This window comes from Enoplosus armatus, chromosome 5 (assembly GCF_043641665.1).
Source record: "Enoplosus armatus isolate fEnoArm2 chromosome 5, fEnoArm2.hap1, whole genome shotgun sequence".
Taxonomy (NCBI): Eukaryota; Metazoa; Chordata; class Actinopteri; order Centrarchiformes; family Enoplosidae; genus Enoplosus; species Enoplosus armatus.
In genome coordinates this window covers 16,679,447-16,697,205 of record NC_092184.1, presented here as the reverse complement: position 1 = coordinate 16,697,205, position 17,759 = coordinate 16,679,447, and the positions used below count along the sequence as shown (strand labels likewise).

At 41.1% G+C, this 17,759-nt stretch overlaps 1 protein-coding gene across 1 annotated transcript in view; it reads right to left on the bottom strand.

Moving 5' to 3' along the window:
• Window positions 1-920: 920 nt before the first annotated feature.
• Window positions 921-17,759, bottom strand: part of LOC139285091 (leucine-rich repeat and fibronectin type III domain-containing protein 1-like protein) — a 48,610-nt gene continuing 31,771 nt past the window's right edge. The window contains exon 7 of the mRNA XM_070905540.1: window positions 921-1,677. Within this exon, the coding sequence (XP_070761641.1) occupies window positions 921-1,677 (757 nt within the window). The remainder of the gene's footprint in view (window positions 1,678-17,759) is intronic.

The window sequence follows — 17,759 nt, the reverse complement described above, 5'->3', positions numbered from 1 at the left end:
CCTTTCTCTTGTACTGAGGTAACCTTCCGTTTTCACTCTTAAGTGCGCTGGTTGTGTCATTCCTAATGGAAAACAAGCCTTCTCAGGGTGCTTAAAGTCTAATAGTTTGTAGCACCCTAATGGAAGACACACAAGGAACGCTAGCCTGAATAATGTTCGCTGTGGTGCGATGGGTGATCCCACCTGCATTACCAAACCCCTCTCTCCTCTCACACCAACCTGCAAAGATTTATTTTGCCGCTGACACAGTCTAACTAACTTTGAATGGGGGAAAAGTCCCAGAAAGTGCAGATGTTTCTGGCACCAAGGTCGCAGCATCAAGCAAAACTCACTTGAGCAAACAAAATCAACTCAATAGTTTCTTAAACTTCTCAACAGCTTTGAAGCCTTTTAGTTAACATGTACTCATCTTGCATTGTTCAGAAATGAAGCCTGGTAATTGCCAAGAGCAGAAAACAAAAATCAATGAGCTTAGAGGATTTAAGGTTAGAGGTTAATTCCACTAGACTATGGGGAGGTTAATTGAAGATTTTTAGTTTCATGTGAAAAAGCAAAACAAAACAACCTTTCTTTTACAGAGTGAGAGAAGCTATGATCTAATTTGTCAACAGTCAGAGAGAAGAGCGTTAACTACATCTTTACATGCTTCTTCAGAGTCTCTGCAGACAGAGAGTTGAACACGTGTCTCACCCTCTGTCTCTCTTACTATCTTCCCAGTGCACGAGGATGGCATCTCCCGTATTCATTCTCTCGTTCACACTCACTCAGTTTCTCACTGTTCCACTCTCCGTTATTATCTTGCTCAATTTCACACCCTCAATTGCACATTGTCTGTTTCTCATCCTCCATCTCTTTTGTTTGACTGTTTTTTTTTGTTCTCCCTTCTTCTCCCGTATGTCTCCCCCCCTGCTCTTTCTCTGTCAACTTCTTTTTGTCTTTCTTTCCACCTCTCTGAAATGCTTCCTCCTTGCTCTGCTGCATGCCTCTCCTATGTCTATCTCTTGCTTTCTATCTGTCTCTCTACTACCTGCCAGTTCCTTGGGGGAGGTGGGCTCTTTGGCGACAGATGGCGGTCTGCTTTTCATCTCAATGGCGACCCTGGAGGAGAAGCGGGCCTTGGTGGGCGAGAGCAACTCCTCATTGGCCAAGGAGTCAGTCCTTGTCATTATGCTCCGTCCACTGCTCTCCTCCTCGACCAATGCCACAGTGTCTCTCAGAGTGTTGCTAGGCGACATGGCCCTGGATGGCGCTAGCGCCTGGTCGTCCTGACTCTCAGGCATTTTTGAGGCAGAGCGAGGGAGGACTTGGACCTGTCCGCCTCCTCCTTGTCCGTTGCTTTGCGGTCTTGCCCCAGTTGCCGCAATGCCTGCTTTTCCGTGGCCTGCCCCTTGGTTGCTGTAAACCTTGTATCTTATCATTAAGATGATAATAAAAACCAGCACGGAGGCAACAATAATCCCTCCAATGATGATGATCATGGTACCACCCAGGAAGTGGCTGTGCAACGCTTGGCACTGACTGAACTCCGTGTCTGTGGTGAACGACAGACAGCCCAAAGGACGTGTTGCAGTCAGCGATGTGATGACATCATCAAACACGGCCAGGACACAAAGATCGTAGTTGCGTCCAGCAGCGAGGTCCCGAACCAGGAAGTCATTGCTGCTGGACGGAATCATCCTGCCAAAGCAAAGACAAAAGAAACAAAGATGTTAGTGTCGGGAAAAGTAATAACTTTAAACAAATGAACAAACATCAATCAGAACAAACCTTATTTTATGCATCCATAAGTTTTGAATAAATTCCTAATACTTTCCAAAACATGTTTTTGGTCTTAATTATCAGAAAAAAGAGACGTTTTCAATTGATGGACTTCTAATTAATTCACACTACTTGCTACTTGCAAAGATGTACAATATGTCTGTTTTTAACCGGACATAGAAAAGGACAATTGTATCATAAGTTACCTTAAGTGAGATACATAGACACAAGTGCATGAACACCAAAACAAATGTATCTGGAAAGCCAAATTTCAATTAGAAAGGGTTACAGTTACTTTAAATAGCTGGTTCAGCCAGATTACAAATGAATAAATGGAAATGAAAATCAGGTTTTGAGATATCACAAGAGTTAAATGAGAAAATGTTAAATAGACCCTTTTACTATTTGGACAGCTCAGTTTAATGGACCAGACAAGAACGCAGCACTACTGTGCAATGCTGTGTACAATCGCGCAACTGTTCTTTCACAAAATAACTACTTAATACTGATCGTTTCCCGTGCTGTTTTCTTTTTTCTCCTCACTTTGATTTTTCTTTTGAGGTGCTTCATTAGTATATCTTTACAGATAAACATACACAGGGTTTAAATGAATAACACACTTACTTTACTGAACTAGTAACAAAAACAGTAACTTAACACCAGGCTGAAAAGCAGTGTTTTCCTGCCTTGTCTGTTTTGAAAGTTTCAGGCCTGTGTCACCTCTGACCACACCCAGTGTCACTGGAGGTCACCCGTACTACACTGGAACAAGGTGAAAAGTTAAATCACTGGAGGTCAGCAAACACAAGATTTCCAGGGGCTGTTAAGTTACTCTTTAAAGACGTCTTAATTGTGTGACAGTGAGAGGCAAAGGAATTACTGCGTCGTCATTATGTTGCCTGCCAAATTATGTTCCAATATCTTGCAACAGTGCTCTCAGTGACATTGCGATGTGGGGCTGCTCTCACAGAAGCCAGATTGATTAACCACTGGCATAGAGCCGAATCAGAAACTCAAACACAAACCTGCTCTGTCCAACTCCATCTGTCCATCCACCGCCACGCTGTACCAACCAAACAAGCAACGCAGAGTCATGTAACCCCCAAGAACATCCCTTCCAGAAATGACTTACGATCACATCTGCTTGTATTGCTTCCTTGTATTCTGTTGTGTGCTATTATATGAAAGCTGCAGCGGTGACACATGCACTATCATCATATATTTCCATGCAGTGCTTGCCTGTGGCACAACAGCCACCTCATCGTTCTTATTTCCCCACAGAGTTAGAATTCATAAGCCTGACAAACACTCACACAGATACATCCCCCACAGCTGCAGAAACCATCACTCTGCAATCAAACACATTCCTGATTCTTGCCATTGTCAATCTATCTCGGTCTTTCCCAAGGTAAACATTGTGGCTAGTTTTTCCCTGCCAGCATATCCAGAGGGGAAAAAATCACCCAGGTAAACAGGATCAATGCTTTCTCTATGCTTACCTCAGTGTTGCGTTCTCTAGGGGTATTCAGTATAACCAGTGGAATTGTCAAACACTCATATGTCATTGCTACATTTGATCTAAATCATATTTCTCTTCTGCTTCATTCATATTTTCCCAAATGTACTCTCTTTCAGCCTATGCCCATCCCTCCCCCATAAATGTATTTCCACCTCTGCACAGAGACAGACAGGCTTTGCAGTATAGTCAGAGTGAAATAGAGCTGTTGGGAGGCTAGTGTGTGTGTGTGTGTGTGTGTGTGTGTGTGTGTTTGTGAGAGCCAGTGGGCAGCAGGGTCTAGTCTCAGTGCCAAGCTCATCGATGGCATTGAACCTCCACCAGGAAGTATATCTTGGCAGATAGCTCTGTGTGTGCGTGTGCGTGTGCGTGTGTGTGTGTGTGTGTGTGTGAGAGAGAGAGAGACCTTGTGTGGTTGGGAAGTCTGGTGTGAAAGGATCCTTGGACTGATTTCTTAATAGGAATCGAACCAGGAAACTTTAACTGCCCTGGTGTCTTGCCGAAGGGTAACAGCCTGATTTGAGAGCAGAGCTGGACTTTTTTCAAAAGGGGTATTGAAAGAAACAAAAAAAACATAAAAAACAGCACCTCTGTCCACCTTATAAAACTTCAAAAACACAGCAGACTGGGAGGTCTCCTAAATGTGTTTGAACAAAGTGATACCATGGTTGCTTGTCTCTCTTCTCATCTTCACAGTGTGACAAAATATCATAGTCTTATTAGGGGAGAAACTTTGGGGAAATCATTAGAAGACCAGTGCTGGCTGTGTCCTGCAGTGAAATCCACAAAGCACATGTGGGCTTCTAATCCAATATCTGCAGTGTGACACACACTGCTATCCATTAACTTATTGCTTAAACTTGCACCATATTTTTGCTGTTTGTGAGAATATGAGCTGTGATTCTCATGACTCAAAGTGAGGTGTGTAAAAGTGCCCAAATAATGTGACTCAGAACACATGTAGTCGTGACTGATTATAGTTAAATTGCCATGGAGACAGAGGGAGCAACTTTCAACACTGATGCTAACGGTTCGTCACTTTCTACAGTGGTTAGTAATTAAGGACACATAAAGAAGTTTAAAGTGACAAATACTCTTTTTAAGTGCCGTTTGAATGCTGGAATTTAATGGTAAAACTTTCACGTTTTGGTTCAATTCTTTTAAAATGAGCTAAGTACTAATGATGGGATGCCATCACTTAAGAAAGTGACAATCTGTCACAGAGGGTAGTATGAGGTATTATTTTGCCAATATATAGCAGAGATAAACTACTGAAGGAGCTCCTGTGTGTACAGCACTATGTTCTTAGCCAGTCCTTGACATTTTCCACTTAGTTGTGATTTGCTGTACGTTTCTTTTCACTGAACTCTTTGTTATGATGATTTGAGTAATTTTCATTCTATTTCATAATGACGAGGCTACACTAAACAGCATGGTTACATCCTTTTCTGGACACACAAACACAAGCAAAGGAAACACAGTCTGTGACTTTATTTAAGGGGAACTGCTGTGAAATAACCCCTGACCTATCAATCAATCTGCAAATTAATCCAAAAATGATAAAATGATAATGATATAAATTGATAAAAAGAGAATCTGGGTAAAGCCATGGCTAGTGAGATGCAGTTTCTGAGGACTAAGCACACCAAGAGCCCAATGTGAGGGTGAGCTGATGATTCATTTTTCATTTAATATAACACAGGGGTTCCTTAAAATAATATTTCCATCATGGCTTATAGGTATCCACCTCACATCTCACCTTGCTTACACTGGCTGGGAGTATCTACTCTTGGCATAAATCTGTAAAACTCACACGCCTCTGGACTTGATCAGAACCAGTGCAGATGTCAGGTCATAAATATCAATTATGTTGTCAGTGAAGCAGCTCAGATCAATCTAATCTAACCAGATTGGGTGCGACTGAATCAGTGAACCCCTTCACGCTATGCAGATGATCTTTGCCAACCATCGGCGTCGCCTCCAAATACAGTTTCTCTTACGATCGCCAAGAAGGGCATGTCTAGCGGAAATCAGCTTGCAAATCCCCTCGGCGTGTCCCCCTGCGCTCTGCTCTTAATAGGAATCAAACCGGGAAACTTCCACTGCCCCGAGGCTTTGCTAAAAGGCAGCTGCACATGAACTGAGAACGAGTGGGTTGGATGAGGTGGAGGGAATTCTAGAGGGAGATGTTATTAAAACATAAAAAACCACCACCATCTGCCTTGTTAAACCTCAACAAGTAGGATTTAATGCTTTAATGCCAACTCCGACATTTGTGTACATGTATTTTTCCTATTTTTCTAGAGATGTTTTTCTTTCTTATTTCCCCCAGAATAACTTCAAAGAGGGCCAGTTACAGAACAACCTTGGAGCAATGAAAGTTTTAATGTCTCACTCAAGGACTCTTCAACAGGGTGAATGTTTGCTGACACATGAGATTGAACCTGGGCCTTCCTCTTAAAGGAGGGTGTTCTTATTTACCCTCCTGCGGTGTTGCCAGATATACAAAGATCCTAGCAACTTCGATTATATATGGAATTTAATTTGCTCATTGGCCAGCATCTGTTTGTGTTTTCTACATCCGCACTTACACAGATGCGTGAGGACCGATGCCACATTTCCAACCAGTCCATAATTAGCCGCGGCTGAGAGTTTGGGGTCTTGTACAAGTGTGTCATGACTTTAAAAAGGACAAGGACTGCTGGGCAATGCAGAAATGGTTCAGCAAGCCCATTTGACACTGCAATCATACTGGATGATTTATTCAGTTAATGGGTTCAACCATGGACACACACACACACACACACACACACACACACACACACACACACACACACGCACTCAGAGAGAGTTAAACAGCTTAATGGATTCCTTTCCTCCACAATTCCGATTCAAAGACACACAGAGCTACTGAGCAAAACTAATAGTTTGTGCGACTCGGCCGCGCTCACTCACACACGCCACACAAACAGATCAACAGTCAGTTGTGTTTTGTCACTCCTCGGTTTATCCTCACACCCACAGGCACACACGCAATCACACATACAGTTGAACGTGCACCCACACACGGCTAAAAGACTGCAAGACTCATTCAAATACACAAACAGATCAAACTATCTCACTGTTTGAATTGAACGGATTAGCACACGCCATGTGATCTGGCTCTGTGTACACATGCACAAAAATACTGCAAGCATGACAATAGCCTGATTAATGTGTTTAAATGGTTGCATAAGCTGACAACTCCTCAAAAGAATCATTTCACCCCCATATTATTTATTTCTTTAGCATGACTGAGACTGTCTACACATGATCACTGGCAAAAGCTTTGCATTAGTGCAAGCCCTTGTTTTCCTATCGACAGAGCAGGGACACCAAACCTTGAGGCACGGCTACTTTGGCCATTGCACACCGCTCAGATTTTACACCTTGCGCTGCAGTAAAAGTGCAAATTATTTAAAGTCCATTTGCTGCTGACCTTTCAAAGTGTCTAATCCGATTATGCTTAAACACATTTTGTTTTCCTTTTTTGTCACGATCAGTTACACCCATAAATCTGCACTGCTGCATCATGTTCATGATCAAAGACTGGTTATAGAATAATGTAACGTAACAGGCGGTGCACATGGCAAAGAACATCTCACATGGCGCAAAAACAGTCCACAGATGGCCCTAAAGAATTAACGGAGCATACATAACATGTCATTTGTTATAAAATTGAATTTAAGTTATATACAAAATAAAAGCTGTTTACAACAGTTGGGAACACAGGAGGTCCATGAGATGCACTGTGTGTGGATATTACATAAGAGCATTGCAATACTGTATGAAATATGCATTGCACATGAGTACACTGTACCTTAAAACTGTAGGTGCACACTGGATGAGGCATGGAACTTTACACAAATGCGCACTGCTGTTGTGTGACTGGAGGGGACAGCTATAGGAATTCAATAAAATGAAAGGAAAATCTAAGCTGCTGTGGATATCGATAAGAGTAAAATAGTACCTTCATACAAACATGATGAGCTGTACACAACCTGCCCATAATTCAGTACATCCACTACATGCATAGAAATGCCATAACAGTTGTTTCAAATAATCTGATTGGAAGTAGAGCAGGCTACTCATATTCAGTATGTTCCTGTCATTGTGCTTGAGCTTGAACACTTGTTTGTATTGTTTATAACAATGTTCACAGTGTTCCCATACATTTATCAACACTTTTTGTTCAAGTGTTCTCACTTTCAACACCGACTTCCATGGACTTACAATTACTTAAAGATCACTACCATTTACTAAGTTGCCTGTTCTCGCTGCAGTTTACTCTTTGGCCTCTGGTGTTAATAATGCAATACAATTTGCAACCCGATCTCAACAGCCTATTTTAACCTCCACTGAGAGCCCAATGAGATTTCACAGCGGCCAGTTGGAACTGGGGAGCAAGACATCCTCCCCCCGTGCTGTGACAGAGAGCAATCTGTCACAGCACATGTATCATCCTGAATGCTGAGGAGCTATGGTAATGTTGCCATCTCTGCATACATTTTTAGGTGATCTGGTTCAGAGAAAATAGTTTGGAGCCTTCATTCTCCTGTCAGTGTGTTTTAAAACCATCAGGCCTATTTTCTCATGTATCTCTACACTTTACCACTTTACCCCCCCCCACCCCCCTTCATCAGCTCTCCTTTCGTGGCTTTTCATCTCTAACTGCTTTCAACACCACTGCAATCGAAGACTGGTAATTACTGTCTGACTGTCATTTCCCCAGGTTATTCCTCGCTTGTGTGCCTCAAAGCACAACTTAACTGTGCAATTCACCATCTAACTGCTTGATAACTGCAATGGAAAATCCCAGAGAGAATACGACGGCATTTGCATACTTTCTACTTTCTTCTACAACACTAGATCAGCCAAACCATATTTTTCCCAAAGCAGAATTCAAGAGACCATAAATAGATGGATAGATAGATAGATAGATAGATAGATAGATAGATAGATGGTGAATACTCAGTCATTACTACATTATTACATGAGTACTCGGTACTCATGGGTCGGCCTCATTTATTTTGGCTCAACTACCCACCTATGAAGTTTTGTGTCTGCATCTTGCGTTGCGTTGATGTCCACATGCAGACAGACATATTAACACTACATAGACTCACAAGGTAGAGAACAATACCAGATGCAGATGTGCTTTGACATGAAGACTTCATAAAGAACTTCAAGTTCAGTCAATTGGCATCACAACCTAATGTGACTTCTTCTGACACACAAAAGAAGAAGAAGTGAATGGTTTACATGTGTGGCTGCATCCACAAAAACAAAGTTTAACACATTATGCAAAAAATGCTCTGTGCATTAGAAAACAGTTGGTGGTGTCACAGTCACCTGTTCCGCAGATGTATTTAAGAAAAGAAAATGCAGTTTAGCCTAGCCTTTCACGCTATTATATTGTAGCGATAAAATAAAATTGTGTGCACAAACGCACACACACACTCACACACACACTTCATTTGGGATTCAATGCACAATGGCACAAGAGCTGCCACTGTGTCTGTACAGCAGAGATGCTGACAAAGGCCTCGGTGTCTGTGGTCAAACGGCTTTAATAGATGCTAATAGACCTGTTATCAGCAGCTCTACTTTGTTAGCATGTCATTATTGTCTTGTCTCCGGCGAGAACAGTGACGGGTTTGTTAGAGGCGCTTGTTACGACAGCAGACTGATGAGGGGCTGTTGTGTGTGTGTGTGTGTGTGTGTGTGTGTGTGTGTGCGTGTGTGTGCGTGTGTTTGTGTGTGTTTGTGTGTGTTTGTGTGTGTGTGTGTGTGTGCGTGCGTGTGCATGTTCATGAGTGAGTGTGCCCAGTCTGAGCGTGGCTGACATTTCCCTGCCCACTGCGGATATGTATACTCTCGTGCACATCTGTGTCTGTGCATGAGCCTGACATTTTCATGCTGTCTGCATTTCGTTATGTTGACTGACGGAAGGACGTTTTGTTTGTAAATACTGTCCATCAATCAGCCCTTGGGCACTCAAAATGCATACACACATATCCATGCACACAAGCGCACACACAAACACACTCTCACACACACACACACACACACACACACACACACACACACAGGATGTCGTGAAGTCACCCTGGGTTCTGACTGTTGATCTAAGCAGAACGTCAAGTGAATATTTATGATAATGTGCCCTGGCTGTTTTTAAATAATTTAATGTGCCAATTATTCCTCCTGTGCAGGCAGTACAGAACAGGGGAGGGCAAAAGGTTGACAGCAAAGTCCCTGCAGCACACACATCCTGTCCGTCCTGCTAGACACACTGGAAAAGATGACACAAAACGTGCCTCTGAATTGAACACTGATGGATTGGATTGATAGATGGATGTGTGGACCTGCATTAAACTTTAAATCATAAAACAGGATTTCTCAAACCTAGCATGGACATCTGCCAAAAAGTGACTTTTCATTTTTATTGAAATAAGTTATTATTGAAAAAGTGAACCTTTTAATAAAATCACTTTCAGAGCATGTCATTTTTTGCAGAACAGAGTAGCCATTAGGTATTCACAGGACCCAGGGGACAAAATGTGATGTTACAAGCTTTAATTATGAAAATAAGTGCCACATAATTAATCATTCTGTGTGGACTTCCCCTTTGGGACCTTGTGAGCTGAGGGCCCTGTCCTGTCGCCCCCTCTTAGGAGGTGAGCCGTCCCCCTTCATCTTCCCCTGGGGAACTGACTCAGTAATTTTAAGGTTCCACTGTTAGATTTTCTCTGCTGGTGTTTTGACACAGGTCCTCTCTTTCTTTTTTTTATCATAGCATCTCTCTCTCATTCCTCTTCATTCTCTGTTTTTCCTTTTGTAAGCCTCTCTCAGCCCTCTGCTGCTTAATTTCTCCCATCATCTCCAATTTCTCTGCCTCTCTGTCTGTATAATTTCTATTCATTTTCTCTCTGACACACACACACACACACACACACACACACACACAGACACACACACATTTAGACAGATCTGATTTTTATTTTTGAGTTGCAAGAACATTTGCACTTAAATCATTTGCACTTTTATAGCAGATGTAACTGGTGGTTAAATCATGAGCTATTTTTCCTATTAACAGTGACAAAAATCTAGGAGCCAACTGCATAAACTTGGATTAATACTAACTCAGTTTTTAAGCGTGGCACCCACACTGACAGGCATGACAACTTTGATAACAGCAGTCACAGTGTTATGAACTGTTGTACCATTTGCTTTCTCAGACACTATTACACTATGATTACTTTTTTGTGTGCTGTAACTCTCAGCATACATCTCATAGATGCATTGCAATGGACTACTGTATGTCTTCAAAATAAAAACCTCCCCTTACATTTGAGACTCAATTTATCTGTTAAATAACAATTTTTTTCTCACTAAAATAATCTACGCACATTTTTGTTCAAGTTCACAAGAAGTGCATGAAAGACGTTACTTCCTTTGTTTTTCATTGGTTGAGGAAAGCTGTGTGTCCTGGTCATCATTCCTAGTGCATGGTTTTATAGCCAGCATTGCACTACAGTGTTTTTGTTTTATAATGGTTCTGTCCTGCTCCTACCCCTTGCAGATGGCCAATTTCTACTAAATCCACCACATTTTACTGTAAGTAAGTGATCAGCTAGGGGTCTTTAAGCAACCTGTTAGGTTGATAATTTGATGGATTTAAATTAGTGTGTGAGTCCACTTCCTTTTATGTACAAAATCAGCTCATTCCTACAGCGTAGTATCCTGGGCAAAGGACACCGGAGATACAATTATTGCTTCATAAAAAATATTAATCAACATGCATTAACTTGAGAGGGTAATAAATCTATTGACATGTCGACGGTCATAATGGCTGCACCTTGTATGTGTCAGCCAGAGAGCCTTAAAGTTGGTAGTTATCTTGAGACTTAATGTTTTCTATGTTTTGGGACGAAAAACAAAGAGACTGTAGAGAGACAGGAATCTAAATGATTGATGTCACGCTGGTTCAAAAGAGAAAAGAAAGCTTTGCCTCATAGCCTTTCCTCTGTAAGACTGGTTTGTTTTATGAAGGTGTGTTTCAAGTAGTTCATGATATTTGGGCTTCATTGTCTTTGACAAGAGAAAAAAGTGAGGTTCCTAAAGATATCCAGCAACGGCAATGCTCGGCCATTCAGCATCAGTTATTTTGCTTCCAGTCCTTTGGCCACTTGGCCAGATGTGTAATACTATTTCTTTCCGAGGCATTTGAAAAATCAAACATATTTGCAGCAGTGATCTCTGCCTGATTTCTACCTCACAGTAAACGTGTTCGCCTCCTCCTCCGTACCCACACACTCCCTTCCATTTCGCCCCTTTTAACTATTCTGCTTTACTGCTTTTTCTGCTTCTGCCTCCTTTGCCCTGCATGTACAAAACAGCACGTTAATACTTCAACAGGTTTTTACAAGGCCATCAATCTCTTATATGAATCTTGTGTCCCGGATTGCTATTGAGGAAACAAAACAAAAGAGAGCTGGACTCGTTTTTTGTTTTTTGTTCTTTGTTCTTTTTTTTTTGTTATTGTTGTCGTTTTTGAGAAATTCATTCAGTAAGTCAGTTGGAATATCTTGAGTCAAATCAGAAACACAAGCTAATGTAATTATTTTGTTAGGCACAAAATTTTATAAGTGCTACCAAATTTCATCCCATGTAAACTGATCCCGGTGTCCCACAGCATTACCATACTGCAGGACATATCATAAATGTCACTGTTTAGTGTGAGTTGTAGCATTACAGCTCCAGATAACAGCAAAGCAGGAAAAAGGGGAAAAGTGGTGCAGTTAATGCTGGATAAAATAATCCATACATTGTACTGTAGTTTTTTATTTGAAACAACAGAGATCACATGACGCTTTGCAGAGGCAAAAGAACTAACAAAGAACTAGATTTCATTACATTGCAGACATAATTGAAGAGGCTGCACTGATGAATGTGAACTCCAGCTGTACCCCGGCCTGAACCTATAAAGTGTCAGCCAATATAGAGCCGGATCAATTATGAAGAGCATAGAATGATGAAAACAAAATCCAAAGTATGGATCCTTGCAGTGGAAGAGGCTTGACTATTTGTTTTGCACTCCACATGCCCTTTTTAAATCAATTTAGTATTTTCTTTATGTTTTTTGGAAGAGGAATATTATCGATTAAGTCGGGGTTGATGGAAAATAACACAAGATTATTAACAGAATCTTTCTTTTGCAAATGACTTTGTTTGTCGTGGGGATTTCACACTGTTAGTATGTTACAGCTCATGACTTAATGACTTAAAATATCATATTTAAAGAAAAATGTATAATAACTTATCATTTATTGACCATATAAAAATAGATATAAATCCTGCTGGTGTACAGAAATTAGAGGGTTCCTGGGATATCCCAAATTTCTCTTTTACCTATATAATAGAAACTACACAGTTGTTACTGTCTGGATAAAGGGAAATATAGTAAAATCAAATCTGTCTATGATACACAACAGAGCACACAAGTCACTCACTCACTTTCCTGAAGTCAGTAACAACAAGCTCACGTCTCTGTGGTTTTCTGATTTCCCCATTTGAAAGACGAGCAACAAAACAGGCAGCCGATCACAAAGTCTCAAGAGCGAGTGCTGAGAGCCCGAGTCCTTTGCTGACTTCAGCACTATAATTGTGACAGAGAGAAAGCTGACACGCTCACTAACAAGGACGATAAGAGAACAGCAGTAACAAAATAATAGTGGAAGAACCTGAACGTACAATCTGGCTAACCAAAGGCAACTTTGGGGTTTGTATGAAAGAGATGAGGAATACTGTAACTGCACTCTCTCTGGAGAAAAATGTTTCGTTTTGACTTTTTTTTTTTCTTTTACTTTTCTTGGTTCTTCATTTCCCTCTCTTCCTTAATATACTCTGTCGTCTCTTTTCTTCTCCTCCTCCTGCCCTAAACACACTTGTTATCCACCGGTTCAGATTTCTCCGACCCAAAGGCAATCCCCTAACCAACCTGCCCAGTCTCTCATCATAAACATAAAACCTAGATAAAGTGTGCAGTCCTTGATTCATTAGTCCATGCAATAACCATCTCAGAAGGAGAAAATCTTCATCTTCCAAGTCAGGTATGGATTCAATTTGCAACTGACTTTGCTTCATAGTGACACCGTCTGCAGAGATTTTTAAATTAGACTTGGATTTTTAAAGGTAGACCCTTGTGATGCTCTTTCAGGGAAACTCACAACAAAGAATTTAGAAAACCAGTATTTCCCTGTTTCACCTTGTTTCAAACACCTGCGGCAGCAGTAACAAGGATGATACTGACTCTATTCCAGTCTGTCCAGTGTGATCTTTGCAGCAGTGATGGTTGAGGGTAATATAGATTTTGACAACACAACTGTCCCTGTTTTAGTCCTTGTTTAATTATAGTGTGGGTTGTGGGTTGAAGACTAATCACACACACACACTTTAAACACTGTTATTACCCATAATTATTGTGTATAACTATAGGGGAATCTAGCACCTCCAGCAAATCTGCTAAGTTTGCTGAGGTGGGACATGCTAAATGAAAAACAAAGCTTTTCTCTTACATAAATACCAGGAATGTCTGTTTTCCGACTGTCCTACAATCTCCTAATTTGTCATATGATGGATATCATGTTTATCTAGAACACCATACCCTGCGGGTTTCACTTCCACCAACATGTAGATGAATTCAATTTTTACCATTATATTTTTCTGGTTTTTTTTTTCAAGGAACTACTATGTTGGGATGAGGGCTTATCTCTTTCCATGAATACGTTTTTTAGGATTGCTGACACAGAGACAGCCTCGTCATATCTGGGATACTAGTGCCAATGTGGTTGTGCTCTTTAAAGTGCACAATGAGTAATCCCCATTATTACTCTTGATCAAAGTCTTATGTTCACTGATTCTGTTTAAGAGGCTTAGAGGCCTTGATGGCATACTGTTTAAAGATGGTTACAAAATACATGGCTGATAATCATGAGAATTTGTTCCAATCTCCTCATTTTTGGAACCCGTTAGAATTAAGATTTATGAGAATAGTGTGGTAACTTTTCTTTGGTGACTTACTACAAATTCACAGAATACCAGTTGACATTTACTTATTTCCTTTACTTTTTTGGAGACTATAATGGGATGATCTTTTGTCTTGCTGGCTGCCAAAATAGATGAAGCGATTATAGCATGCTAGAGGCTTCCAGGATGCATTGGGAGAATGTGGTATTACAGACTTTGTGGTGAAACATTTGGTCTTTTTTCACACCGGACAAGGATAGGAAATCAAAGCCAAGATGAAGGTTGACAGTTTCCAGTTCTGTGACATTATGATGGCATTTCACAAATGATGTCCTCCCTTTGCTCAACAGCCTGTGTGCGGTGGAGCACTTTGCTGCTGGATTTTAGACGGTATCAGAGCTCTGGTTGCCTTTCAAACAAGGGTCATGGGGCGATGTGCCAGGTAGAAGCAGCTGCATGAGTTCAGGTGCTGTGTTGGACTGCAGCAGCACAGAGTTCAGCCACAATGTATGAAACTTTACTTACCAGTCAGTTTTTATTTTGACCTTTACCTATGGTCAAGAGTTTTGGGTAGTGACCAAAGGAATACGATTATGGATTCCAGCGGCCAAAAACGAGGTTTACCCACATGCTGACTGGGCTCAGTATCCCTGACACAGCCAGGAGCCAGGCGGTCCAGAGTTAAGCTGCAGCTCCTGTGCTTTCAGAGGAGCCAGATGAGGTTGTTTGGCACCTGAGAGGGATGCCGACCCCTTGTGTGTGTCCCTTTTGAATGTATACCGGCCACGGCTGACTAAGAGGACAGGCCCAGGACGTGCTTGAGAGGGGGGCATGCTGAAGGGGCTTCCAGCTGGCGTAAGTGCTCACTGGGATCACCCTAAAGGAGCAGTTGCTGTATAAAAAGTGTGAACACTGCTGCTTGTCCTGTTGGCACCTCAAACATGAAGTGAAGAAAGACAAGAAAGGATGTGAGTCTGCCTGACTCATAAAGACCATAAATGTTACAGTACCTGATTAGCAATGCCCATATCTGCTCAGTGAAATAAAATATGACCACAAAGCTCTCGTGGTACATATCAATAAATTCTGACTGACCACAGAGGGATTTCTTTTTATCTGAACATTGAATACACTATTATCAAGTTTCCCTGCCATAGCTGCTCTTGAACTTGAATGAAAAATCCTGGCATTAAACATTTTTATAGCAGTAACAAACACCTGACATGAAACCAGCATTTAACGTGACCAGTGAGCGTGCTCGGTACAAAAAGTATTGCCAAGAAAAGACGATTTTTTTTTTGCTCACTGTGCTCAATGCTTGAATAATTAATAGACTGTGGTTGATGCTTCCAGGTAACTCTCTTGCCACAACTAAGATGGCTGCCATAAAATTTTAACAGCAGCGTCACAGCAATAACTAGAGTTCTTTGTTCATTGAGCATAAACACTTAAAGCGTATATTTCTAAAGCGTGTATGATCCGCCATAAGAAGTCATCCATCCTACAATACCTGAATATTCCATTCAAATGAATATAATTGCCCCTTCTGCCTGCAGTATTTTCACCTAAAAGGTCACAGTGGCCTTATTTTACTGCTGAGCACATCGCACAAAGAATAGCACTGAGTCCTAAAGTACCAGAATGATATACAAAGACTTAGTGCTTGGGGAGGGGATATGCATATTAGAGTAGTTTTGATAATGACAATAAACCACAAAAGAGCAGACATACAGATGTATAATTCCCTCTTCACTAGGAAGGTGAATGTGCAGTACAGTATGTCTTGAATAAGGAGCAAAAGAATGACATCCCTCTGTGGTAGACAGATGTTGAACATGACATCTTGCTGCTCAATATGGAACAGACCTTAGGGGGCAGGCTGTTAGAGGGATGCACAATGCAAAGTGAATGAGGGATGGAAGGTAAGTGGTTGCATAAGTGTGGACTGGAACTGTCTTTGTTGCGCCGGTCGGAGCTGGCTGACGCACATTTCATACGCCCAATGGAGGCACAGGCACTGGGATGGGCTACAAATGGCACTTGTGAGCACCGTTAGAAGTAGGTCAGTTGATTTAATGGTGCTCTCCACCTGAAGTTTCATTAAATCTCCAAAAGCTGCCTGCAACGTGCTCTAATATATGACTGCAATGCACACAGGTACTGTCACTGTGTTTTCTGCTTGAACAAAGCTAATCTTCACTATTAATACTGAGCCCTTTAAAGATAAAATGAATCAATATTACGCTCTGGTAGACATATGATTCAATACTAAGAGATGCATGACCTTCGCTCTCACTGAGTCAGAGGGCAGAGGATAACCAATATGAGATAAAGTCAGCGCTAATCTCCAGTGTTACTATTGTCTGTAACACCAAGCCAAGATTTAACATTCAGCTTAAACACTTTATATATTGCAGGCCGCTAGCCGTAGCCCTTTGTCAGCGGACGTCCTGTTCGAGATAAATATAGAAGTAATCTGTTGTAATAATACAGATATATAGGATTTACCTATGGCTTAACCCTGTGATCAAAGAGAGACAATGTCCTCTATGTGAAAATACAAAAGTAATTTACTGAGTTAATACTCTGGAATAACCTTTGGAATGATGTTGTGACACTTTACATGGAGATGAATACATGTTAGGGTTGAATGTAATGAAAGAAATAGAATTCACACTCAATTGCTACTTTGATACTTTGCTTACATCTGATAAACAGTTACACATGTTTTGAGGTCTATTTTATTTTTCTATTCACCTCTGCTTTCAGTTTATTCAGACTTTCTTCTACTGTATGTTAGTTTAGTTTATTATCCTTTCAGAAATTCTCTTTGTGTCTTTGGCAACTGTCAGACAACACAACCACAACAACATTACAATGAAAGACAGACATTTGACATCAAAATTCTCCACAACACCATCACCAACAATCAAGAATTAAGTACAACACAATGCAAGTGACCTCTGTCCTGATGTCATACTGTGTTGTTGACCCGCAGTCTTACTGGACAGATTCACAATCTTATTGAGTTTGTTCTTGTTAACTACAGTGAGAAATACAGTGAGAAATACCAAGCAATAAAGCAGAAAGTCGACCCTGCTCTTGAAAACTTAACCATTGTTCCTCTATAATAGTGACACATTTTATGGATCTCTGTAGGGAGATTGCCTCTCTGCATGTCTTTCCACCAAACAAAGATCAGAGTTCGTGGTCAGCTATAGGCCTGGCAGGAAGTGTCTTGATAAAGAATGGGGAATGACTAGAAACACCAAGGTCCTGTGGCGGTCTTTTTATCCATGCTGCTGCCAGAGAAAGTGGCCATTTAAATAGGGGCTCTATTCACAAAACTGTACTGCACAGTGCAAAGAGTGGAATAGCCCTGTTGTTTGAAGATAGAATATAATATCCCTTGCTA